This window comes from Tiliqua scincoides, chromosome 5 (assembly GCF_035046505.1).
Source record: "Tiliqua scincoides isolate rTilSci1 chromosome 5, rTilSci1.hap2, whole genome shotgun sequence".
NCBI lineage: Eukaryota > Metazoa > Chordata > Lepidosauria > Squamata > Scincidae > Tiliqua > Tiliqua scincoides.
The window spans coordinates 103,672,953-103,698,320 of record NC_089825.1 but is presented as its reverse complement, the minus strand read 5'-3'; the positions used below and the strand labels follow the sequence as shown (position 1 = coordinate 103,698,320).

Sequence of the window (25,368 nt, the reverse complement as noted above, 5' to 3'; positions counted from 1 at the left end):
GCTTAGCCAGAGGCAAGGGGAAACTTTTCCCCTTACCTCTGGGAAAGGTGTCCTTTCCCCTATGGGTCTCCTCAGACTTGTGCCACCTCTTGAGGTGGTGCAAGTCCAAGGAGAGCAGAGCATCTTGAAGCCACTCTGTTCTCATCCGGAGTTGGTACCTGGCATAACTGCTGGATCCCAGCCCTACCTCCTGCTTCCCGCCCGCCCGCCCGCCCCTGGGGCTCCTTGGCTCATTTGACCCTGCCCAACCTTGTCCCATGTCTTTATTGGGGGTATGCTGACAATGAAGTTGGTCACTTCTAGGCTAGATCTTCATTTGGCACACTGATAAGTGACTAGCCCTAAGTCAATCAATAAGCTTGTTATTTTCATTGCTACTACCCTTGGGGGATAACCACTGCCACAGGACATGACAACACTCACAATTTTCTATTGCAAGTCCAGGAACTGAAAGTAACTATGATGTGCTATTTAAACACAAACACAGTTGTCATGCATAGTTATCAAGTGGGGGGAAAATAGGAATATATCCAGTACTCAATGTCGGGGGGGGGGGAGAACATTGAATGATCTCAAACGAAGTGGAATGGTATGAGGCAGGAAAGGAAAGTAAGTGCAGTCATTTTGAACTGGAAGAATTTGGTCAGCTAGGACAGCCTCACGTTTTTCTATCTGAAAAGATGTGGCAAATAAAATAGTCTGCCTGAAAAGGTCTGCGATGGCAACCAAACTCATCCCATCCCATTGCGAGCACTGACATGATTTGTAGCAATCAGAAAAAGAGCTATACAAAAATACAAAGACAGGGAGGCGGGGCTGGGATTGTACTTGGGAACATTGTCATTCTTGAACCTTGTAAAAGGGATACCCAAAAAGTAATGTTAGAAAGTCTGCATCTTATTGGAACAAAGTTTAATTTACCTTTTTAGTACTCCCAAGAAATTACACAATTCAAATGAGCAGCCTAATGCCAGAGATAGACAATAAGTAGAGGTGGGTGAAAACAGGTTTTTTTTTTGGGGGGGGGGGCAGAGATTTTGGTGTGTTCAAAGTTAGAAGTGCAGAAAGTGGTACTATGTGTTTTATTTCAAGGGTGCATTTTTATAAAATATAATTATATAGTATATTTGCTTTACAAGCGACCTAGACAGGTGATATAGATGGTATAGTGTCAGCAGATGCAGCTACATGCATGTAGAGGTGATAGAGAATGGTTTTAATTTTTCACAGATTTCACAGATTTAGGTTTTTTGTTTTTTTTTTACAAAAACAAAAAGTGCAGAAAGTGGTGTTATGTGTTTTTATTTTCTTGTCACTGAAAAAACCACCTCTACCAATACATTCTCTCCCCCCTCCCATTGAACTTTCAAGAGCAGTTTGAAAAAAAATTCATGGTTCGTTCTGTGTCCATTCATTCCAGTTTTCACCTCTGTGAAGTGGTTTGCAGGAGATGTTCATCTAAGTATCATCCTCTCCATACTTCCTTATCCTTATCCCTCCTCTTTTTCAAATACTGTGTTCTACGGTGGAAAATGGGCTGGAATTTCACATGCAGCCATCAGACTAGATAGTGAAGAGACATGGCTGAATTGAAGGCAATGGGCAGGGAGGCCGGCAGGCAGAGAGCAGGACAGGCATGACATTTGACCGTTTCTTAGGAGCAATTGATATAACCCTTTGTAGCCCAAGTCTATTTTGCTGGTATGACTTGTATGTGATGATTTCTATGGACCCTCAAACCACAAAATCAATTCATTACCTGCGCAGTGAGTTTCTTAAGGCGTCCTTCACCTCTTTGTTCCGTAGCGTGTAGATGAAAGGATTCAGCAATGGAGTCACAATGATACTGAGGATGTTCACCACTTTGCCCATTTCCAGCCCAGACCGTTTAGAAGGCTTGACATACAAAAAAATGGTGGCACCATACCAAATCAGTACAACAGCAAGATGAGAGGAACAAGTAGAAAAAGCCTTCTGCTGCCCTTTGGCCGAAGGGATGCGAAGAATGGTGGAGATGATGTATATGTAGGAAAGAAGGGTCATCATACACGAACCCAAAATGATGATAGCAGATATGATGAATGCAGCCATCTCAACAGCATAGGTACTGGTGCAGGAGAGGACTATCCAGGAATCAATGCTGCAGTAGAAATGATTAATCACATTGGGCCCACAGAAGGTCAACCTCGTGATCAGAAATGCTGGTATGACAATAATGAGAAATCCAGACAGCCAAGAGCTTACTGCCAATTTGCAAGAGAGGTGGATGTCCATGATGGTGCTGTAGCGTAGGGGGTAACAGATGGCCAAATATCGATCATAAGCCATGACAGACAGCAGGAAGTACTCTGTCAGCCCAAAGGCAAAAACAAAATACATCTGCAGAATGCACCCTGTGAAAGAGATTATTTTGTTCCTTCCCAGAAAGACGACAAGGGTCTTAGGGATGGAGGATGTTGTGTATCCTATCTCCAGGAATGAGAGATTGCAAAGGAAGAAGTACATGGGAGTATGAAGGCGATGGTTTGTTATCACAAGAATAATGATAGCCACATTGCCCAGAACAGTCAGGATGTACATGATAAGAAAAAGCGTGAACATGAACATTTGAAAATGCAGAGTCCCAGGGAAGCCAAAAAGGATGAATTCTGTTGCTCGAGATTCGTTTTGTCTTCTGGGAATATTATCCCCCATCTCTTCCATCTACTAAAACAAAATATCGGTTAAGACACAAGTAGATTCTGCAGATAATTATTATTGGAATTTCAATTAAATGTCATACGTCTCCATCATGAATCAAGAGTAAATTGTCTCTGTCTACACATGTTGACTTTTATCACTTTAGACCAGCGGCTCCCACATGTTATTCATCACCATTTCTGCAATAATTGCTAACAAATGATAAAATAACAAGAACAAATTATTGTCAATGCCGTGCCCATGTGCAAAGGAGGAAGAGGGCTGGGTGCTGCTGCCCTAAGAACCCTCTGGGCCCACCCAGCTCCCCTCCAATCCCCTTTCAGGGGAGGAGACTCTTGTGTTCCTGGTTGTGCCAAACAAAGTCCCGATCCGCTGCTTACATTGAGTGTTTTGCATTCTGCAATAATTGCTAACAAATTGTACCTCAAACATCATCAGAAAGAAAACATGAAGGCAAAAATGATCATAGCAGCAGTTCCATTGGACAAATTTAATGTTTTACTCAACTACACCAGAACATGAGTAAAAAAAGCCCACCCGTACACATCTTGTAGTAGTAACACAGATAAGTGAGTAATGAATCTTTATTGCAAACAAAATCTTCCTTGAGGTTTCATCTCCAAAGAATCCCTTGACTGTGCTGGGGGGGGGGGGGTGTTTCTATCAGTTTGTATGCCATTGTGAGAGAGAACCTTTTCTTAAGCATCTAAGATCTCTGTACTTCCATCTCCCCATAGATTTGCAAATTCATCTCAGATCTCTCACTCCTAAATGTCTACAATCTAGAGATGTCTACAGAGAACAAAGAGATTACCTGGAGACTTGACCAAGGATCTGGGACTAATTATAAGCAAGCCTTGTGAAATTCATAAGACCTAAATTGGACTCTTCTGTCATTAATTGCCATTGGACTTTGGTGATTTGATTGGAACTGCATGCAATTTATGGATATGCCATTTTGAACCCTTCAAATGACTTTTTTTGTTCTAATTATGCAACTTGCCACAAAAATAATGTCTTTAACGAATTTATTTAATCTCTCATAAAATTTCATGCAATTGTCAAATTATTTTACAGTTCACAAATTAAACTATTATGAGATTTTCACACAGTCAGGTAGATGTTATTGACTGGTTTGTTTTTTGCAGAAATTGAGTCCTTCCCAAGGACCTGGGATGCCTAGTTTTTGTCCTATTTTGCTGCTATAAGTATCATTGCAAGATGTAAGCTGTTCCCAGTAAAGCTGTGTTTTATAGTTGGTGGATGGCAATTTCTGTGGCCTCAGTGCTCTTCAAGGTGTTTTGGAATAGCACCGAGGGCGCCAATCACCAATGGGATCACTTTGGTCTTCTGCCACAGACTTTCAATTTCTACTTGTAAATCTTTGTATTTTGTTATTTTTTTTCCAGCTCTTCTTCTTTTTCTAACTATTATTATCATTATCATTACCATTATACCACTTTTCAATAGTAGTTCACAAAGCAGTTTACATTGTAAAATAAATAAATAAATTTATAATAATCAACCCCTAAAAGAAGACAGATATTAACATGAAATTTTTTGTTTCACAACTGGAAGTGACATCATCAAGCAGGAAAATTTTTAACAATCCTAGGCTGCAATCCTACCCACACTTACCCAGGAGTAAGTCCCATTTGCTATCATTGTTAAAAGCATGTACATAGTAGCTTGTTAAAAGTACAGGCCTGTCACATTTCCCCAAATGCAGTCACATGCCAGGGTAGCGTCAAGTCTACTATATCAAAAATAAAATATTGAAATGAATGGGGACCCACCTGAAATTGGTTTGCGACCCACCTAGTGGGTCCTGACCCACAGTTTGAGAAACACTGCTTTATTCAATCCAGTATAATTGTGAAATCAGTTCTTTGCATTAAAAAAAAATGCAATTGAGCCTATTAGCCATCAGTGAGTAACCAGCCAGTGCTAGCTCACCATTCAACACTAAACCTTTGACATTTCTAAACAGCAGGTTTGGAGGATCAGCATCATGTTCTAATTTGAAATATCTCAAATACTTTTCAAAACCTCCTTCTGAAACAATGTGATTTGTGGACTTCTTCAAAAATATGCATCAGCTCTGCTACTCCCAGTGACAGCCCAATCCTACCCTGTGCTGGCACAGCCAGGCCACATGGCCTGTTCTGTATCCACTGCAGATTAGGAGGTGGTTGGAGGTCTACTTCGGGTAAGGGGATATTTTCCTCCTTACCCCGAGTAACATTATGGGGCTGCCTTATGGGGCTACTTGGATCTATTTAGTTCAGGGGTTGGCAACCCGTGGCTCTGGAGCCGCATGCGGCCCTTTCAGCTGTCTGCTGCGGCTCCTCTGGGTGAAAGTGGCAAAGGGGGTGACAGGAGGCACCTGTGTTGGGAGGGCAGGCTGCTTCCCTCCGCCCCCTGGGCTCACTGCCCTCCACTCCCTTCACCCCCACCTGCCCCGCATTGGTTTCCCTTTCCAATTTTGCCTGCTCTGCAGGCTTAAGCTCCCTGTTTTTCCCTTCCCCAACTCTCCAGCAGGACACTCTCCTCCTCAGCCCTTGCAGCCTTTCCCTGAGCAGGTCCCTACTCAGTGCAAGGAGAGGCTTTTCCTCCACAGCAGAGGAGACATCCTGTGTGTCTACCCAGTAGTAAGCCCCATTACGGGGGATGAGGCTTACTCCCAGGAAAGGGTGCCTGGTATGGCAGCCTTGGAGCCTGCTCCTATGTGTGTCTACTCAGTTGTAAGCCCCATTACAGTGGATGAAGCTTACTCCCAGGAAAGTGTGCCTGGGATGGCAGCCTTGGAGCCTGCTCCTATGCGTGTCTTCTCAGTTGTAAGCCCCATTACAGTGGATGAAGCTTACTCCCTGGAAAGGGTGCCTGGGATGGCAGCCTTGGAGCCTGGTCCTATGTGTGTCTACTCAGTTGTAAGCCCCATTACAGGGGATGAAGCTTACTCCCAGGAAAGGGTGCCTGGGATTGCAACTTGTCTGCTCAGAAGTCCCATTGTAGTCAATGGGGCTTACTCCCAGGATAGTGTGGACCAGGATAGTGTGGAGAGGGTTGCAGCCTGAGTGAGGGAGGGCAGGCAGGCAGGGCAGAAGCTGACCTGTGGCTGCCCCCACCCTCCCCCCACCTCTGGCTTCTTCTCTTCCCCACCTCTGGAGTCTGTATCCTTTTTTGCCTTCCAGCAGGGTGCCTCTGGTATGTGAGGGGAGTTCTTTAGTATACATGTAAGATAAGCAGATGTCATAACCAATGTATGTATTGGAATCCTGGAAGATCTGGTGAGGAGGTAGATGTGGTGTCAGCAGTGGCCCCTTTAAGGGTAAGGCCTGGGCATCCAGCAGAGTGTGCTGCACAGCTGCAGCCACTTGAAGGCAATAGGGCCCTCAGGGATATAAGGAGCACCTGAGGCAGGAAGGGGGTGCAGGTTGGAGAAGGAGTGCAGGTTGGAGAGGAGATGAACTGACTGGGCTTATTGACTTTGACTTGGATACTCTGACTGATTTGATTGACTTACTTTGGAATCTGACCTTGGACTGTGACTTGGCTTATTGACTTTGCCCTGGATACCCTAACTGACTTTGTGACTAATGGACTGCTGGAGACACTGGAGTTTGAAGTGTGGCTGCTGTGCCCAAGACCTGCTGACAACCTAGGGTCTGCTGTAGTGGTGGGAGGCTGCTGGCAGGAGAGAGGACCTCTGCAGTTTGAACAGGCGAGCTATCCTGGAGGTGGGGTCCAGCAGGACTGCAGGGCAGAACCAGGGTTATTTGTTGGGGGAAGAAGGGGAGCTAATTTGCTTAAAGTGGGCATAATTCTCCATGCAGAGAATGGCCTTGGAATCAGGCAAAGCACCATAGAGGACCAGGCATCTGAAAACATAGGACAAGAATGTATGACAAAACTAACTAAAAGCTACAAGAGGGGGCTACATTATAAAAAATGGGACCTATAAGAGCATAAAAGTAAAAATATATATATATATATATGCAGTGTTATCTTCATTTTAGATGTCAAAAGGGTTTTGTGGCTCGTGAGGTTTTTTTCCTCCGGAAAATGGGTCCAAATGGCTCTTTGAGTGTTTAAGGTTGCCAATCCCTGGCCCAGCCCAATCCTAGCCAATGCTGGCCCAGATTGTGCAGCAGTGCTGATACAGCCCCTGGCTGTTGATTGATTGATTGATTAGAATTTACCTACTCCACCACTGCTTTGTCCTCAATATTCTTAGATCTATCTTGATTACTTCTAACCATCTGAGAGAATAATTGGACTGAAATGCAGTTTGATTTTTCGATACCTCATCTTGGTATCCACTTTTCTTTTTGAATTATTTTGTTTGGGCATTTGATTGGCTGTCATTTTATTTACCTTTTTGGAAATAAACTCTGAGGTCAAGAAAATAAACTTGAAGTAACTTGAAGATTCTTACCAACAAATGACTGATAATCCAATCCTGAGCTGTGCAGGGCTGTAGTGGCGCAGAAAATGGCTGCTGCTGCATCCTGTGACTTTAGTCCCCTTCCCCCAGGTAAAGAGTGCAGCCCCGCAATGGGCCTACTCGATTCACTGCCAATCCAAAGGTCAGCGGTGAATCAAGAGCCTCCATGTAGGGCAGCAAGCCCCACATGGAGGCCCTGGATCCAGTAGAGCTTTGTTCTACTGGTCCAACCTCACTTCCTCCCTGCTCCCTCCCCCAGAACACCTCCTCTCCTAAATTCCTGTTTCAGAATGACTCATGCAACTCCTGCCCTTACAGACTTTAGGAAGAAGCAGAACATGTTTTCATTTGACAAGGCTTTAAGTAAACTTAAGCAAATGCCTTCAAATGCACATTTTTAAATCAATGTGCAGATGAATCCTTGGTGATCAAAAACAATGATTGGTATGAAGGCAGACCCAGAAGCTGATGTCTTTTAAATTGAATGAATCTGGACAATTGCTGAATTGTGTATGCTGAAGTTTCTCAGTGGTTTAGTTCTGCAGGAATATATAAACCTGAGCAGGGAAAGAGTGGTGAAGAAGGCAGATGAGAGGTTATGACATGGGTAGTCCTGTGTTTCTGCTCAGGTTGCTATTGCTGCTGTCACACCAGTTAATGTTCCTTCCTCTTCTGTACCTGGACTTAGAGGGTAAATGTCATTTTGGAAGCAACCAAGTCAATGCATATAAGTCAGGAAAAGTTATCATTGGCAGGAATCCTCTCTCAATAATTACTTTTCCACATTCACTTAATTATACAGAAGTTCCTGATAAAAGTTGTGAGATTGTCATGTAAGTTCATCTTTGCCCAAGTACCCCCCAGCCCCCCAAATATCACAAAAGACAAGGTAATACCTGGTATAAAGCAGGGCCACTTTATTAAGGGAAGGTTTATATACATATTCAAAGTAACATTCTGTGACAGCTTCAATGCAAGTCGATAGGCTTTTTGACCCATCGAAGTCTCCAAGTTGCAGAAACGCAATATTTTCTTTCAAGTATATGGGAACACCTGAAATTTTTCTGGTGCCATAAATCTTGTGGCAAAAATAAGCTGAGGACAAGGATTCAAACACAAGCATGTGCGTACACACACACACACACCTTTTGTGTCTTTCTTAGTAGAGAGAAGAGAGGTTCAGAGTACCGTATTTTTCGCTCCATAAGACGCTCCATAAGACGCCCAAAAAAGTGGGGGGAAAAGTGTGTGCGTCTTATGAGTGTGTGAGTACTAAAAAAGTGTGTGAGTACTAAAAAAGTGTGTGAGTACTAAAAAAAAAAAACTCCGCCCCAGCCCTGGCCCCACCCCCTGCCCACTCGATCTGCTCTGCTTCCCCGGGCAGTCAGAGGCTACTCAGAAGTAAGTCACAGAGTCACTTGGGCTCACTCCCAGGAAAGCGTGGGTGGGGTGGCAGTCTCGCCGCCCAATCCTGTGCATGCCTACTCTGAAGTAAGTCCCATTAGAGTCAGGGGGGCTTACTCCCAGGAAAGCCTCTCCCCCGCCAAGCCTGGAGCATCACAGCCTCTCTTTCCCCTCCACCCCAAGCCTGGAGCATCACATCCTCTCTCCCCCCCAAGCCTGGAGCATCACAGCCTCTCTCTCCCCCCCCAAGCCTGGAGCATCACAGCTTCTCTCTTCCCCCCCAAACCTGGAGCATCACAGACTCTTGCTCCCCCCCAAGCCTAGAGCATCACAGACTCCCCCCCCCCAAGCCTGGAGCATCACAGCTTCTCTTTCCCCCCACCCCAAGCCTGGAGCATCACAACTTCTCTGCAACACAAACACTTCCCCCCTCTCTCTCTCACACACAGGCTGCCCCCTTCTCTTACACACACAGATGCTCTGCCCCCCCACACACTCACACAGCAGGGGAGGGGTGCTTTCACTCACCATATCTGAATGTAAGCCCCCCCCCCATCACAAAGAAAAAACTGTCTCCTTGGTCATAATGCCAGTGTTTGCTTATTGCACAAGCCCCAGGTAAGGCTCAGTTCTCACCATTAATCCAGAGGTTTGTTGTGTCTTGAGAATTCAAGTTGTGGTTGGACTTTCCACTTGTTCATTTGTATTGGAATCACGGAAGAACTGGCGAGGAGGTAGATGTGGTGTCAGCAGTGGCCCCTTTAAGGGTAAGGCCTGGGCATCCAGCAGAGTGTGCTGCACAGCTGTAGCTACTTGAAGGCAATAGGGCCCTCAGGGATATAAGGAGTACCTGAGGCAGAAAGGGTTTGTGGGTTTTGAAGGAGTGTAGGTTGGAGAGGAGACTGACTGGGTTTATTGAATTTGGATTCTGACTGTGGATTGTGACTGGACTTGGATACCCTGATGGATTTGACTGACCTTGGAATGTAATTTGGCTTATTGGTTCTGGACTCTGATTTGGCAACTCTGATTGATGGGACTGATTTACTTGGCATCTGTGGACTGGAACTGGACTCACTTTTGCTTGCTGCACTGGTGAGTTGCACAAGGGGGACTGATCAGACTTAAGCGGGCTCAAGGCCCAGTGGATTGGGATTTGGCAGAACATCATTGTAGCAGAAAGATAATGTGATCCCCTATTTGCGTGCACCTGCTTTTGTGAGCTTCATAAATTCTGACTCTAGCGATGATGAGTTCTTGGGGTTTCCAGAAAACTAGAGTACTCAAACCTTTAAGTCACTCCATTTGTTAATGACAGTGATAATGGTTCTTAATGCCACTGTTGACTGCTATTCACTTTACATGGTTCAAATGTTATTCTGTTATAGTTTATTAAATATTTTATTACACTATTTGGTTCAGAATATTTTTTTTCCTGTTTTCCTCCTCTAAAAACTAGGTGCGTCTTATGGTCAGGTGCGTCTTATGGAGCGAAAAATACGGTACTTTTAGCTGTCCTGAAAACGGAAGCATCTGAATAGCTCAGAGTTTCAGCTCTCTTATCACCTGTCAAAAGAGCTGTAAAGCAGCTGATGACTGAAACAAATGCCTGAAATGTTACCTTGATTTCACTGAGCCTCTCCCATGATCAACTGACAGAGATATATGTGAATAATAACCAGTACAGGCACCAAAAGAACAAGAGGAGATGAGGCATAGAGGCCTGGAGAGGAATCCATTGGCTCTGACATCTGCAAGTTCCAAAGAAGCAAGAATGGAACACTATGTTGCACTGCTGATTATAGGCACTTACCTTTTGATGAGAGGTTCTAATCAAAGTGAATTACAAAGTTTACTCCCTGACCCTTCAAAATATGTCAAAAGTGGATTTTTAATTGCAGTGTTGGGGGAAACACTGAATGCTCAGAGGGGCAGAAACCTGGAACTGTCAACATTGCACCCCTGGTGCTCAAAATGGGGTGGCCCTAAAAATCAGAAAAATTCAGGGAAAAGCTCCATCCCTCTTCCCTCCACAGTACACAAATTCAAGATGAGTCTAAGTACCTTTTTATACTCTCAGCCCCATCTTATTGTCCTCTCCGGTCAGCACAGCAGCCTCTGCACCGTCCCAGTGGGTCGCAGACATGCCATAAGGCACACCTGTGATTACTTGGGAATCAGCAGCACCTGTGGGGAGGCCCGTGCCATCCCACCAGTGCTGCATCTTGACCCCAGGGTGGCAGGCGCAAGTAAGTAAGGCAAAGAGAGACTCAGGAGTTTGGGGAGGGTGGCGGGAATAGGTGTTTCTGGACAGGAGAGGGCAGAATGGGGCTTGATTGGGCCCAGAGAGGGGGGCAGGACCAGCAGAGGCCATGAATATATGGCATTTACTTAAACTGCAAATGGAAATTTTTTTGGGATATTTCGAAGCTCTTCTTAGAAGTTTTTATACAGATTGTTTAACAAGATCTATTTTATGGATGACTGTGCTATTTCTATGCATAGCCATATATAAGAGAAAAATAAAGGGAGACAAAAAGGATAAAGTGTAAATTGCCTGCTCTCCCATGGATAGTTGGCTGGGGCAGCCATGGGATCGTATGGACATTTGTGACCATGAAACCTCTGTCGTGCCGTCAGTTAGGACTGGGCTGTACGATCTCTCCTTGTCATGGACATACCACTTCCTTCTTGGGTCTGGGCTTTTCATGACACCTTTCCTCTGCATAATGGAGGACCACCTTGTCTGGTCTACCCACTGAGGCTTATATACCTTAATGCAGTGATTTTCAACATTTTTCAACTCGCGGCACACTGGCAAGGCACTAAAATGGTCAAAGCACACTATCAGCTTTTTGACAATTAACAAGGCACACTGTCAATGGGGGCTCACATCCTGAAATGGTCCTATTGATAAATGACCCTCCCCCAAATTCCTGCGGCACACCTGGGGACCATCCGCGGCACACCAGTGTGCCACAGCACAGTGGTTGAAAATGGCTGCCCTAATGGATTCCTGATGGCTCTGGGGCAGTTTCATACTGTAGGACTGATGACTCAAACACAGCACACATTCAGCAGGCATATCCTGCCTTGCAAGTGACCTGCAAGCTTTACCTGTTCTGCCTGGATGCATTTCTTCCCTGCCCAATGTTGAGTGGAATGATCAAGGCAAAGGCTGAATGCTTAGATCCTAATTTGTAAATGTAGTATAATTTAGGACAGTGTTTCTCAAACTATGGGTCAGAACCCACCTGTTGGTCATGAACTGATTGTAGGTGGGTCATGAAACTGACTAGCTGACAGCAAAAAAGGAAAAGGTATTGAGCCCCATGGGAAGTGAAACTGAACTGCACTTGCATGTTTAATTATCAGTGGGTGATTGTGTGTCTGTCCGTTTCGAGGGGCCGGCTAAGAGGAAAGCAATGCCACCAGAATGGTCCCAATCCAATGAAAGCATACCCCCCCCAAAAAAAAACAGTGAAAGCTGACAAAGGAAAATGTCATCCGCCCCCCGCCCCCCCCCCCCCCATGGTAAAAACAGTAAAAACAGAGACTTGAGCAGCTAGTAAGCTGAAACTTTTTTTCTTTTTCTTTTTAGGTTTGTGAATTTAAGTGGGTCCCGATAGTGTGTCATTTAAAAAAGAGGATCCTGGTGGTAAAAAGTTTGGGAAACACTGACTTAGAAGACTACACAAAGTATGCATTTCTCACATCAGGCAGAATTTTTGGTAAACACATTGAATTCCAGTTTCCACATTTTATTGAGCAGAAGTGAAAATGAAAAGCACCTGAAATGACGTCTGAAACCAAGAGGTCCTTTCTTTATGTTCTAGCAAAAAAATAACACCATTACAGAAGCAGTATTACAACCAATATTGACAGTGCGAGTTAAACTGCTTACAAAGTTGGGGAGGTCTTGTCAAATAAAAACATTTTCAGCTTCTTGCTAAAGACTGCAAGTGCAGGTGTTCTAGCAGTCATTCTGGGAAGGGAATTCTACAACAGAGGGACCACTTCCAAGAAGGCCTGCCTCTTCTTGCCTCTTCTTTAAAAATGTTACAGGCCAAGATAGCTTCAACTGTGCCAGCAAATCAATTGCCAGCCTGTGTAGACAGTGCAGAAAAGGAAGTATGTGCTTCCATCTCTTCATCTCAGTCAGCAATCTGGTAGGTGATGTTCTGGCCTACTTGAAGCATCTGAATGGTTTTAGTGGCAGTCTCAATATACACCCCACTTTCAAAAATTACTTTGCAATTCTTTCTTTACAAAGATCTTTCTTAAACTGTTTTGTGATAAGCACAGTTGTTGATCCCAGATACATACAGAGGATCACAATTAATTAGCCTTTTAAAATCAATGTCCATAATTTCTTTTCTCTACTAACAGTTTCTTGGTATTGAGATCAGCTCTAAAAACAATAATGTAACACTTGGGGGAAAAGATGCAAGCCAACAGCCCAGTGTTGGAGGCCAAGATGGCAAATACTTCCACTGCCACAATGATTTTCCCCTTGGTGCTAAGATAAGCTGGGAGAAAGGAGATCCAAACGCTGCAAAAGACCAGCATGCTGAAGGTGATGAACTTGGCTTCATTGAAAGCATCTGGTAGTTTCCTGGCTAAGAAAGCAACAGTGAAGCTGATGGTGGCCAGAAAGCCCATGTAGCCAAGTACACAGTAGAAATTAATGAAGGACCCTTCATTACATTCCAGTATCATGTGCCCAATCTGTGAGTGCATGTCAACATCTGGGAATGGCGGAGAGGATGACAGCCATGCTGTACAGATACCTATTTGAATGAAGGAGCAGGATAGAACAATGGAATTGACCACTTTCTGGTTTAGAAATGCCCGCATCTTGCTTCCTGGCTTGGAGGCCATGAAAACAAGGACCACCATGATAGTTTTTGCCAACACACAAGAAATAGCCACAGAGAAACTGATGGCAAATGCTGGTTGTCGCAGAAGGCAGGTCATCTTTCCAGGTTTCCCAATGAATAGCAGGGAAGAGAGGTAGCAAAGCAGGATGGAGCCCAGAAGAACACAGGTGAGGTTCCGATTGTTGGCTTTCACAATGGGAGTATCCCAGTTCTTAAGAAAGGTTTGCATCACCAGACCTGTGATCACAGCACAGGAAGTAGCAAGGGAAGCCATCACAATCCCCAAGGGCTCTTGGTAGGAAAGGAAGGTTGTAGTTTTCAGAACACATTGATCATGCTTCTCATTTGAGAAATGATTTTCTGCACATGGAACACAATGATCTGCATCTGAAAGGACACATGTGGTGTGGAGTTGGTTTCAGTCATATAGCCTGATAGTTAATACATGAATTAACTTGTCAAAAGCATTTAGTTTTCAATTAGTTTTTGATTAATTTTTAATTTTTGATTATTTTTTAATTTTGATTAGTTTTTTAAATTAGAGATCAGTGAGATTATGTATGAAGCAAAATTTGTTATCGCAAGTGCTTTAAACAGGCATTAACATGCAGTATGATCCATCAGCATGAGGAAATTGAGTCTCATATGCTTGGCCTCTTTACCAGGGATCATGGTGCATAAAGACCCTGTTAAACAACACAAAATCTGGAAAAAGAAGGGAGAATCACTGCACACACACACACACACACACATCCGAATTTCCCTCTATTGGATTTAGAGTCGTCTTTGTATTCTCAATTTAATGTCACATTTTTAATGCAATATAATACTGGTGCTGTATGTTTGCTGTAAATACATCTTACTGTAACTTTCATTTTATTACGATAGATAATGCTGTATTTTATGGTTTTTGACTTGCATATGTATTGGGGTGCCATAATCTTTTCAGTGCTTTGGGCCTCTAAATGTCATAATCCGGCCTTGGTGAAATGTGTAAGAAACTTTGATTGTGTAAAAAAGCAATCATGCAGCTTGGTCCTCAATATTATCTACAAAGTGGAGAGAAAGGGAGGGAAAAGGAACTCCTTATATGGGAAAGTGGTGTGTAATGTGACAAACAAAATGCACAGGCAAAAGTATGTGAGTTACCAAGCACCACAGACTCATGTGTATGCAAAGCCATGTTTGTTGAGGGCAAGATCAAAGACATGAAATCCCCAGTGCACAGCATCTTCCATAAACTCAATACACAGTTCTTCACATTTGGCATATCCCAAGTGGTTTATTAGGAATACAAGTCCTGCAACTGACAATGAATTCCTAAACAGCCCAATCTTAGCCAGCGCCAGCCCAGGTTGTGCAGCAGTGCTGATACAGCCCCTGGCTGCAAGCTATGAGCCACTGACCAGGAAGGGATGGATGGATGGATGGATAGTGTTAGGGCGCAATCCTAACTTGCAATGGAACAGGCAAGCCAGGAGGCTTGAGCTGTATCCAGCGCAGGATTGTGGCTAGCGGTGGCTTAGCCAGAGGCAAGGGGAAACTTTTCCCCTTACCCCTAGGCAAGGGCTGCTGGCGCCTATGGTCTCCTTGGATTTGCGCCGCCTCTTGCACCACCTCTTGAGTGGCTTGGAGCCACTCTGTTCTCCCTGGGAATGAGGGTTGGGATCCAGCATAATTGCCGGATCCCAGCCCCACCTCCCTCTCTCCGCCCGACCACCCCCAGGGCCGCACAATGCCCTCCTTCCCCCTCGCCCAGGAACATCTCCCTCCCTCCTCCCCGCTCCCCCCACACCTAACCTTTTTGCTTGCGGGGCCGATGCAAGCACCGGAGGGGAAGCCGGCGCAGAGGATAGATAGAAAGACAGATAGATAGATATAGATACTTTATAACTTACCTGTGCCGCCACTGCCTTGTCCTCAATGGAACTTCTCAGATCTGTCTTGATTACTTCTAACCATCTCAGATTATTACCAACAAATGACCGACAGCCCAATCCTGAGCTGCCCGGTGCGTGTGGCTGCAGTGGTACCAAAAATGGCTGCTACCGCATCCTGCGTGTTCCTGACAGCTACCGCCGGCTTCTCAGGAGAAGGAGACATTGGTTCCTTTCCCCCAGGTAAAGAGAGTAGCTCCACAATGGGGCTACTTGATTCACCACCTACCCAAATATCAGTGGTGAATCAAGAGCCTCTGTGTAGTGTGGCGAGCCCAGCACAGTGGCTCTGGATCCAGTGAAGCAAAACTCCACCGGACCCGCCTCCCTCCCTCCCTCTCCCTGCCCCCAGAACACCTCCTCCCCGCCCTCTCCCCACCCTCTGCCCACCTAACCTCACCCTGGAATGCCTTCTCCCCGCCTCCCCCCAAGCCTCCACTTACCTCTCCTCTGCTCAGCGGTCCAGCATTCGCCCGGTTAGGGCCCACAAGCATACTTTATGGCAAGTTTGCAACAGTCTTTCAAAATGTCAAGAAATCTTTCAAAATGACACCATCTACCAAATCTATGAGGGCACTTACCTGTCTGATTAGAAATTGTGTTTTCTGAGCATGGGGTGCAATCATAGCAACAAATGGGTTTTCCCTCCTCAACAATCCTGCTGTATCCAAGATGACAGCTTTCAACGCATGTGGAATGGGGCGGCACCTAATCAGTGAAAAAATTGGATGGTCCTGTTGTTGGCAGAGCTGTGCAAATAAACTCTTTCACAGTACAGCTGTTATGCAAAGCATATTTATATTCATTGCAAAATAAGATCTAAGGAAGAAACTGATCATGGCTGTTTAGGCAAGGAAACATGAAATAACATGTCGGGAAAAGAAACTAATGAGAAGTCTAATTAAAGTAGGAGAAGGCAACTCATAGGACTTTGGAATAGGAACTGAATTGGCAACTGCTTGCCCTACTGATGGGCATAAAAACATACATATGATCAATTGTTCATGGACAAATTGGATAGACAAAATGGGAAATAATCATGCAACACATATTCCAAATTCAGATTTACAGTATATCTATACCTGCTTCAATCTTTTGTTCCACACAATGGCATCATCACTGATGGTGAATTCTTGGCTGGGTGAAATCATTCCAACAGGGACTTTAAGGAAGGTTTGATTGGGGAAAGTGATCCAGTTGATGATATCATAGCCAGAGATAAATTCTCCATTTGTGAAGAAGACTTGATGCCCAGCACCATTGTTGAAATGGATGTTCTTCAGGAAAGAGTGGAGCTAGAGTGGGACAAAATACCATTAACAGAATAGTTCTATCAAAATTCTCTGCCCCCCGCATTGCTGATGCAACTGAACTCCCAGTATACAAGCTTCATTATGTTGGGATGGCAATGATGGAGGTCTCTCCTAGATTAGTCAAAGTTCCCTTGCCCAGTGTCTGAGTGTAAGTCTCTGCTGCCCAGTGGTTCTACTGTGACTTGCACTAGCGATATTGCGGGTGCAAGTCCAAGTGAACTCAGGTAGGTGTATCAAGTTTGGGAAATGGGATAGAATATCGGTGGAGCTGCTATTGCTGCTTAGTGCTTCCTTCCTGCCCTGGACAGATTCCCATCCCCACCCCAGTCCCTGCGCTGTTCCACCCACTATTGGGACTCCTGCAGACGTCATTGCTGCTTGGCATGGCTGCTCACGGTTTAGGGTGGTGCAGGGCTACGCTCTATGGTGCATCCCATTTTGTGACATGGCGGCCCCCTAGGATTGGACTGAAATTTCCTGAATTTGAATCCTACAGCGCAAGCAGGACTGCACTCACAGATATCCCGCTCACACAGATTGGGAACTTCCAATGTTTTCTGCCCACTGCACAAGATATCTCAGAAACCCTTCAGAAAAGCATGCCTTGTGGCAGAAAGAGCTACACCTCAACAGGGGAACCTTGGGAAACCAAGAAACCCACATCCCAGTGGTACAAGTGGAAGTTCCTACTGGCCATGCAACAGCTCAGTTACTGCCAATCCTACCTAAATACCTGTAAAGCAATGCAGATTTCGCTGCATTCCACGGGGGACTTTTGTCTGCTGGTGGTCTCCTGGGGGTAAGGGGACATTTGTCCCCTTGACCCTGTGTACACCCTAGAAGCTGCTATAGGACAACTCAGACCCACACCAGGTCAATCACTGGTGCAAGTCGGTGTTGTTCTGTGCAGGTGAATCAGGCCTGGGAATGGGGCTGGGATTTGGCGATTGCCGCGCTATTGAGTCTGCCTCCTTCCCCATCACTTTCTTTCCACACACTTCTTCCCCATTCCACCCACCCCTACCATGGTATATCCCGTCCCGCCTCCCTCAAACCCCCTATGTGGGCTTAGCTGCTTCATTGAGCATCCATGGTCCCACAAGCGCACAAGAGGTCACTGTGGCTTTCCTACTGGTGGGCCCACTGCACTCATTGGGAGAGGCTGCTTTATGACATTTGTGAAGCACATCACTTGGGATGGGGATAGATTCAGGCATTAGCTACCAGCAATAATCACTACTGGGGTGTTCTTTAGCAACATTAGTGAATCTAGCAAAGTTGGTAAGAACCTGCAGGGAAGATCACAAATTATTCCCACATTACAGCTGAGGAGTTGAGGTTGAGGTTGAGGTTGAGGTTGAGGTTGAGAGAGAGAGAGAGAGATAGAGAGAGAGAGAGAGCCTTGCCTAACAACACTTAGTGATAATGGAGAGGTGAGATCCATTCAGTCCTAAACCTCAGCTCACTGTTATATCCACCACATCACATCAACTCGTGTTCATTCTAATAGTGATTTTACCTGCCATGGCTGAACAATGAAAGATTTGGATTTGCTTCTGTGTTGCAGGGCTCGTTTTTTGGTCAAGTGGATGTAGTCATGTAGTGCGTGTGCCACAGCATAGACAGCATTGTAGACACCATAGCTCTCACCAGACATACTCATCTCAAAGAGGGACAGGGGCGGTTTCCTCAGTTTATTTTCCCCTTTACATTTTTGACAGTATATGAATTCAAAGTCCCATAAAATACAGAGAAAGTTCCTGAGTGTCTCATCAGGCTTTAACAACAGAAGAAAGTCTTCAAATTCTGGTACTGCATTTGTGTGAAATAAGAAAGAGAATGTTCCATGTAAAATGTTTGTCCCTATCAATGCTTTACCAATGACAGAAATAGCCCAGTTAGGTGGCATGATCCAGACCTTCCCTATATTGTTCCCTCGTTTAGAATCAATAAATTCTATGTAATTTGTAAACCACATGAGCAACTTTGAGTCCCCACCCACAACAATCACTTTGACTTCAGTTATTAACATGGTTGATTGAACCTCCTCAATTTTTGAAATCTGTCTTTCATCAAAATGTTGTTGTTCTCCATTCCTCAGCAACCACGCAATGCAAATGCTGTTCAGAGAAAGTAGAGGTGTGAGACTCTGAACAAAGTTTTCTCCATCATCATCATCTGAAACCACAAGTCCAATCCATGTCCATCGGAAATGCCGGACTAGCTGGACAACCCCAATGTGATGGAGAGATTCTCTTGGTGCAGTCCAGTAAAAGGAAGGAAAGTCCGTTCTTCCACTGCCCGGCCTCTCAGCTATACCATAAGTGAACTAGAGAAAGGAAGAACATTACCTATATCTAGAAGATATAACAGGTTTCCACTGACATGGTTCTCAAATGATTCAGTCATACATCTTTCTCTTCTTTCTACTTTGATTTTATTCCACAGGTATTTATTATCATATTGATGAGAATATTTCTGTCTCACCTTTCATCAGGTCCTGCTCATTGGACATCTAATGAACAAGCCATGGTGGTAAGGAAATGGCAGCTGACAGGCCCTTTAAGTGGGAATGGCCTCAGGCAGGGCTATGGTGGGATGAAAAGGTGGAATAGAAAGGGTGGTAGGGCAATTAGAAGACCCTGATGACACTCAGGGAGGCTAAGTATATAAGAGGATGGCTGGTGACCAGATCGAGTTTGAGGGCTGGCCCATTGAAGCAATCCTCCCACCCTACCCCCAGCGTGAAGCAGAGGCCAATGGTCATTGTAATTCCCAACACATGTATACTCTGAGGCCTCTCTGTGGAGAGAGAAGCATCTGTGAGCCTGAGAAAAGCCTCTGGACCTGACTGGAGCACAGCTCTGATTAGGTTTGGAGGGCTTGAGGGTGGGCCTGGTTTGGTACAGCACATTATGAAAACAGCTAGTGCCAGTTCCATGGATAACATGGGCCTCCTGTACTCTTTGTTAATTTGTATGTTTTCATCCAATCAATGAAAGGTACACTGCAGGAGTATAACTGAAAGTCCAATCCTGTTCCCCCACTACATTATAGCGTGCAGCCATGCCAATGGACAACACAGCCTGCAATGGTGGGAGGGAGTGATCAGACAGTCTGCAGGAGGTATGTAGGCCATCCACTTATCTATGGATCTCCTCAGACCCTCATGAGCCATTTGGCTGGTGGATGCCCAGAAGAGCCGGCAGATGGGTTGCAAAATGAGGGATAGGATCTGGTGAAAGTCAATGACACTGGATCCACCCCCTCCTGCCTTCAACATCCCCCTGGTTCCTTCCTGTCCCCACCCATGAACCACCCTCCACACAAGTCTACAAGCCCTGCTGCTGTCTGGGTATCCACAGCAGCAGGCTACTGTTGCCTTGCAGCAGCCGCCTCAAATGGCCTGGCACTCATGCAATCTTGGCCTTTTACTCCAGTAGGATGCTAGTCCCACTGTTATAGAAGGCCCATAGGACACAGCCGTGGGTCTTGAAAATGTTTCCAGCTTCCAAAGTGACAAGTTCAATTTTCTGTTCTTCCTTTTCCAGTCATAAGAAAGAAACTGCAGCAACTTTTCAGCTGACTGTTGTGAAATTTAAAATGCTACTATGAAATTGCAAGCATGAAGATGTCTCTGACCAAATGTAACATAGTGAGCACAAGTCATAGAAATGTGTGAGGCATACAGTGTCTATGCTTATAAATAACAGTTCCCTGTTGCTGTATAATAAAAAGGCTTTTCACTGTAATTTATCTGAAGAGGAAGGGTCCAATCCTATCCAACCTTCCAGCACTGATGCAGCTGTGCCAACTCGGTATGCACTGCATCCTGCAGTGTGAGGGGCGGTCATGGAGGTCTCCTCAAAGTAAGGGAACTTTCTTCCCTTTCCTTTGGGCTGCAATGTAGCTGCATCAGTGCTGGAATGTTGGATAGGATTGGGCCTTAAATCTACACAGAAAGTTCCCCACCATGCCCCATACACATACCTGTGGAATCTTGTAGACATTGAACATATTGGCCATTTGGAGGGAGTTTTCTTTAGTGAATCCCCCAATGACAGACAACATATTTTTCCTATCACACTTGTAATTGGGGCTGATCTTTGGCTGTGTGAATAAGAGGTCCAGGATTCTTTCGTAGTTGCTCCTTGAATTAAACAGGTTGTCATAGATGTGGAATCCCAAGGTGGTGTTGAGCAAGAGCCTGGGATTTTTATTGATCTCGTGAATGGCAAACATCAAGGACAGGGCATGCTGGTAATATGGAATTCTTCTTCTGAAATGAAGTTAACACTGAGACTCAGAAAATGCTATCTGAGATAATATACATTGAACAACCACCATTGCTCTGTAGACCTACAGATATGTGTCATGATTATTACTTATAATAATTGTATAATTCAGTATATTATTATTATTATTATTATTATTATTATATTGTTACAGTCAGATATTTTGGCTTAAAAGTTGACCCATAGAGACAGTGTCAATAAATGTTGACTCGTTAATTTTTCACACTTGACAGAAGTCAGAAGTTATGCTTTATTAGGCCAAAAGTGCAACCATCATAAGTAAAATTAAATCTTAATCAGTATTAGAGTCTATATGCAGGTAGACATTTTGAAATCTCCAGCAATAGATTTGATCTGGCTCACTTCTAGTGTTGCAAGCCCTTTAGTAACTTGAAAAATTAGGAAATTAGAATAACTTGAAAAATTCTGTGCCTCTAATAAATTCATTATAAATAGGAATTGAATGGATCCATCTGTCCCAATCACTACAGATTCATTACATGGTAAACTCGATTAGAGTTCCAGGTAAACTCTGGAACTTCTGCATGCAGCTGGTAGATACTCTGGACCTCATTAGGCCAATAGCAATTTCACTAAACAATAATCAAGGAGAACTTACACAGTAATGATATGACTGTTACCTGGAACTTCTCTAAAATTAAATAAATTTGATAAAGAAGTTGTTAAGGAAAGGATCCCCCCAATAATGGCTTCTCCTGGCTTGTACACATTGTCTTGGAGAGTTCTAAAATCATAGGACTCTTTTCTGCCCTGGCACACGACAGGAAGGTACATCAACTGGAAAAACAGGCCCACAAACAGCACCCTAACTATAAATACATGTGTAGCCATGCCACAGCTGGCACATCTATCTTCACATCTATCTGCACATCTATCTTCATCACATTCCCAAGTGCAAGAGTCACCTCCACAAGCACAATAGCTGACCAAATGAGTCCTACAGCTTTTCTGAGTAACACCTCCCCCCCACAGCTGAGTGACCCTTTGCATGAAGTGAGTCACTTCACTAGGAGTGAGCTGAGGATTTAACTGCATATGTTTTTCACCTGAATTTTGTTTTAAAGGAAGGGGAGAAAATACCTGTCATTTTCATAATCATGGAGCAGATAAATACTTCCCTGAGACAGAAGACGTACATTTCTCCCTAAGGGCACACAGGCTCAGATGGTGCAACTGATATGTTTGTTCCATCTCAGCCAAACTTTCTCTGTGAAATAATAGGAGAAAAACGTGCATGTGTAAGAGAGCTATACAATGCTTGGACAAAAACAATGACTAGAGGTTGGTTTTGGGGTGATGCAGATAGCACCATGTTCTCCGTTTCTCAAATCTGCAAAATCTGTGGGGGAAAAAAAATACTCTCTAACACCTTCTCCATATTCTCTAACACCTCTACCTGCATGTGGCTGCATTTGAAAACACTATCACACCTTTATCACCTACCTAGTACTCTTTTAAAGGGATTGTAATTTATAATTATAATTTATATAAAAGTTCCCTTGGAATAAAAGCACATAACACTGCTTTCTGCACTTCCAGTTTTGGAAAACACCAAAATTTTCACCCACCTCTACAGATGACCATATGTGGTGCTGGCCTCCATATCCTGCTGGTGGTTGCTTTGGAGATCATCCTTCACTAGAGGGACAGCAAGGCCCAGTTTAAGTAGCAGCCTGTTTTCAAGTTTTACCCTCTGCTGTGAATGTCCCCCTGGGAGGAGAATACTGCGTGGCTCTCCAGTCCCCGGCTTTTCTGTGTCGACTGCTTTGTGTTACATGTGCTGGCCCTGAAAGCTTATTCTAATGTTTTCAAAAACAGACTTTTCAGTGTTTCTCTTTCTCTTCTGCCTGCCCCACTTCCCTGACCCCTCTCAAGTCTCTTGTCAACATTTCTGTGGAGCTTGGGGTGAAAATTCTACTGCCCCCCTAAACTTCCATCAGCCAGAATCCTAACATGAAACACTTCACATAACCTCAACAATCCTTGATGCAAACCTGTTAATTTAGGGCCCAATCCAACTTTCCGGCACCAATACAGCTGTGCCAATAGGGCGTGTGTTGCATCCTGTGTTGGACAGACAGTCATGGAGGCATCCTCAAGGTAAGGGAATCTTTGTTCCCTTACCTGGGGCTGCATTGCAGCTGCATCGGAGCTGAAAAGTAGGATTGGGCAATTAATGCAATATTAATAGCACTGTTGGGGATCTGAAAATAAGACTTCACTGAGTGAGTTCTTGGCCAAGATGAGCCAGGGAGTTGATGCTCACAGTTTACAGCTGTTTAATACAGTATGACTGCTGCATGGGGAGAAGAGTATGAATTTTCAGGTCTCCCCCCACACACACACCTCTGGCACACTGGTGCATCATGGTGGGTGGGTAGGGATATTTGATTTGTCCCCTTGATGAACCAGTTAAATCCTGTAAATGCAGGCACATTGAATTGGGGGAGATCCTTCAGCGGGCCTTCAGCCCTTCCCCAAGTGACTAAGGGGACTGGTTGAAGTTTCATCTTGGCTAGCCCTCATTTTCTGAGCCTGGTCTCAGAAGCTGTAGTGTTTGTTGGAAAAAAGAGTTAAGTCTCCTTCCACACTCTAAAAAAACAGACCTGGGATAAAGTGCTGCGTTTTCTCTCTAAGTTCATCTCACATGGAAAGGGCAAGCTTTATAACCTCACTTTGGATTTCTTTGACCAAAGTAGCAACCTGTCTTCCAAGTGCCTGCCTTACTCTCTGTTGTGAGTGACCTCTTGGGAGGAGAACACTGTGTAGCTCTCCAGGCCCTGCTTTTCCCACAAAGATGCTGACCTCGTTTGATAGGCTTCCATCCAGGCAAAAGCACATTTGCCAAGCTGTGTGATAGAATGATTAAAGCCTTTTTGCCCTATGTACATAGCCTGACCTGGAATGCATGCAAGATGAAACCAGCCAAAATGCGCAAACTACTCTTGAGAAGCAGCATGGCTGTCATCTTCTCCCCCATTCCCAGATTCTGACATGCATGCAGAGATTGGGCACATCATACTGGAATGTAATGAAGGGTCCCTCATTATGTTCTATTGTGTCCTGGGCTACATGGGCTTTCTGGCCACCATCAGCTTCACTGTGGCTTTCTTAGCCAGGAAACTACCAGATACATACAGAGGATCACAATTAATTAGCCTTTTAAAATCAATGTCCATAATTTCTTTTCTCTACTAACAGTTTCTTGGTATTGAGATCAGCTCTAAAAACAATAATGTAACACTTGGGGGAAAAGATGCAAGCCAACAGCCCAGTATTGGAGGCCAAGATGGCAAACACTTCCACTGCCACAATGGTTTTCCCCTTGGTGCTCAGATAAACTGGGAGAAAGGAGATCCAAATGCTGCAAAAGACCAGCATGCTGAAGGTGATGAACTTGGCTTCATTGAAAGCATCTGGTAGATTCCTGGCTAAGAATCCCCACTCAGGAAGCAGGTCCCTACTCAGTGCAAGGAGAGGCTTTTCCTCCACAGCAGAGGAGACATCCTGTGTGTCTACCCAGTAGTAAGCCCCATTACAGGGGATGAGGCTTACTCCCAGGAAAGGGTGCCTGGGATGGCAGCCTTGGAGCCTGCTCCTATGTGTGTCTACTCAGTTGTAAGCCCCATTACAGTGGATGAAGCTTACTCCCAGGAAAGGGTGCTTGGGATTGCAGCCTTGGAGCCTGCTCCTATGCATGTTTTCTCAGTTGTAAGCCCCATTACAGCAGATGAAGCTTACTCCCAGGAAAGGGTGCCTGGGATTGCAGCCTTGGAGCCTGCTCAAGGCCAAGCACAAGGACGGGTGAGTGGGAGCCCACCCGGCAGGTCTGTTCCCGAGCAAGCCCTGCTGTAGTCCCTGGGCTACTCCCAGGAAGGTGTGGAGGGCTGTAGCCTCAGCCCCCTCCTATGCAGGTCTACTCACAAGTAGCCAGTGAGGCTTCTCCCCAGGAAAGTGTGGAGAGGACTGCAACCTGAGAGCTCCAACCAACTTGTCTGCTCAGAAGTCCCATTGTAGTTAATGGGGCTTACTCCCAGGATAGAGTGAGAGAGGGCAGGCAGGCAGGCAGGCAGGGCAGAAGCTGGCCGGTGGCTGCCCCCCTCCCCCCACCTCTGGCCTCTTCCCCACATATGGAGTCTGTGTCCTTTTTTGCCTTCCAGCAGGGTGCCTCTGGAATGGGGGGGGAGTTCTTTAGTATCCATGTAAGATAAGCAGATGTTATAACCGCCATATGTATTGGAATCCTGGAAGATCTGGTGAGGAGGTAGATGTGGTGTCAGCAGTGGCCCCTTTAAGGGTAAGGCCTGGGCATCCAGCAGAGTGTGCTGCACAGCTGCAGCCACTTGAAGGCAATAGGGCCCTCAGGGATAT

At 45.0% G+C, this 25,368-nt stretch overlaps 2 protein-coding genes across 2 annotated transcripts in view; both read right to left on the bottom strand.

Annotated features, from left to right (window-relative positions):
- Positions 1-1,755: 1,755 nt before the first annotated feature.
- LOC136652768 (olfactory receptor 6F1-like) lies at positions 1,756-2,694 on the bottom strand. Its single transcript, XM_066629690.1, has one exon. The coding sequence runs from the start codon at positions 2,692-2,694 to the stop codon at positions 1,756-1,758; it is 939 nt and encodes a 312-aa protein (XP_066485787.1).
- A 10,213-nt stretch (positions 2,695-12,907) lies between these two features.
- LOC136652767 (vomeronasal type-2 receptor 26-like) overlaps positions 12,908-25,368 on the bottom strand; it is a 29,185-nt gene continuing 16,724 nt past the window's right edge. Inside the window, exons 2-6 of the mRNA XM_066629689.1 lie at positions 20,672-20,960; positions 18,201-19,010; positions 16,451-16,663; positions 15,950-16,076; positions 12,908-13,818 (exon numbers count right to left, since the gene is read on the bottom strand). Of these exons, the coding sequence (XP_066485786.1) occupies positions 12,908-13,818; positions 15,950-16,076; positions 16,451-16,663; positions 18,201-19,010; positions 20,672-20,960 (2,350 nt within the window). The remainder of the gene's footprint in view (positions 13,819-15,949; positions 16,077-16,450; positions 16,664-18,200; positions 19,011-20,671; positions 20,961-25,368) is intronic.

Excerpts from the sequence above, each read along its gene's own strand:
- LOC136652768 (XM_066629690.1), bottom strand. The coding sequence starts at position 2,694 with ATGGGGGATAATATTCCCAGAAGACAAAACGAATCTCGAGCAACAGAA.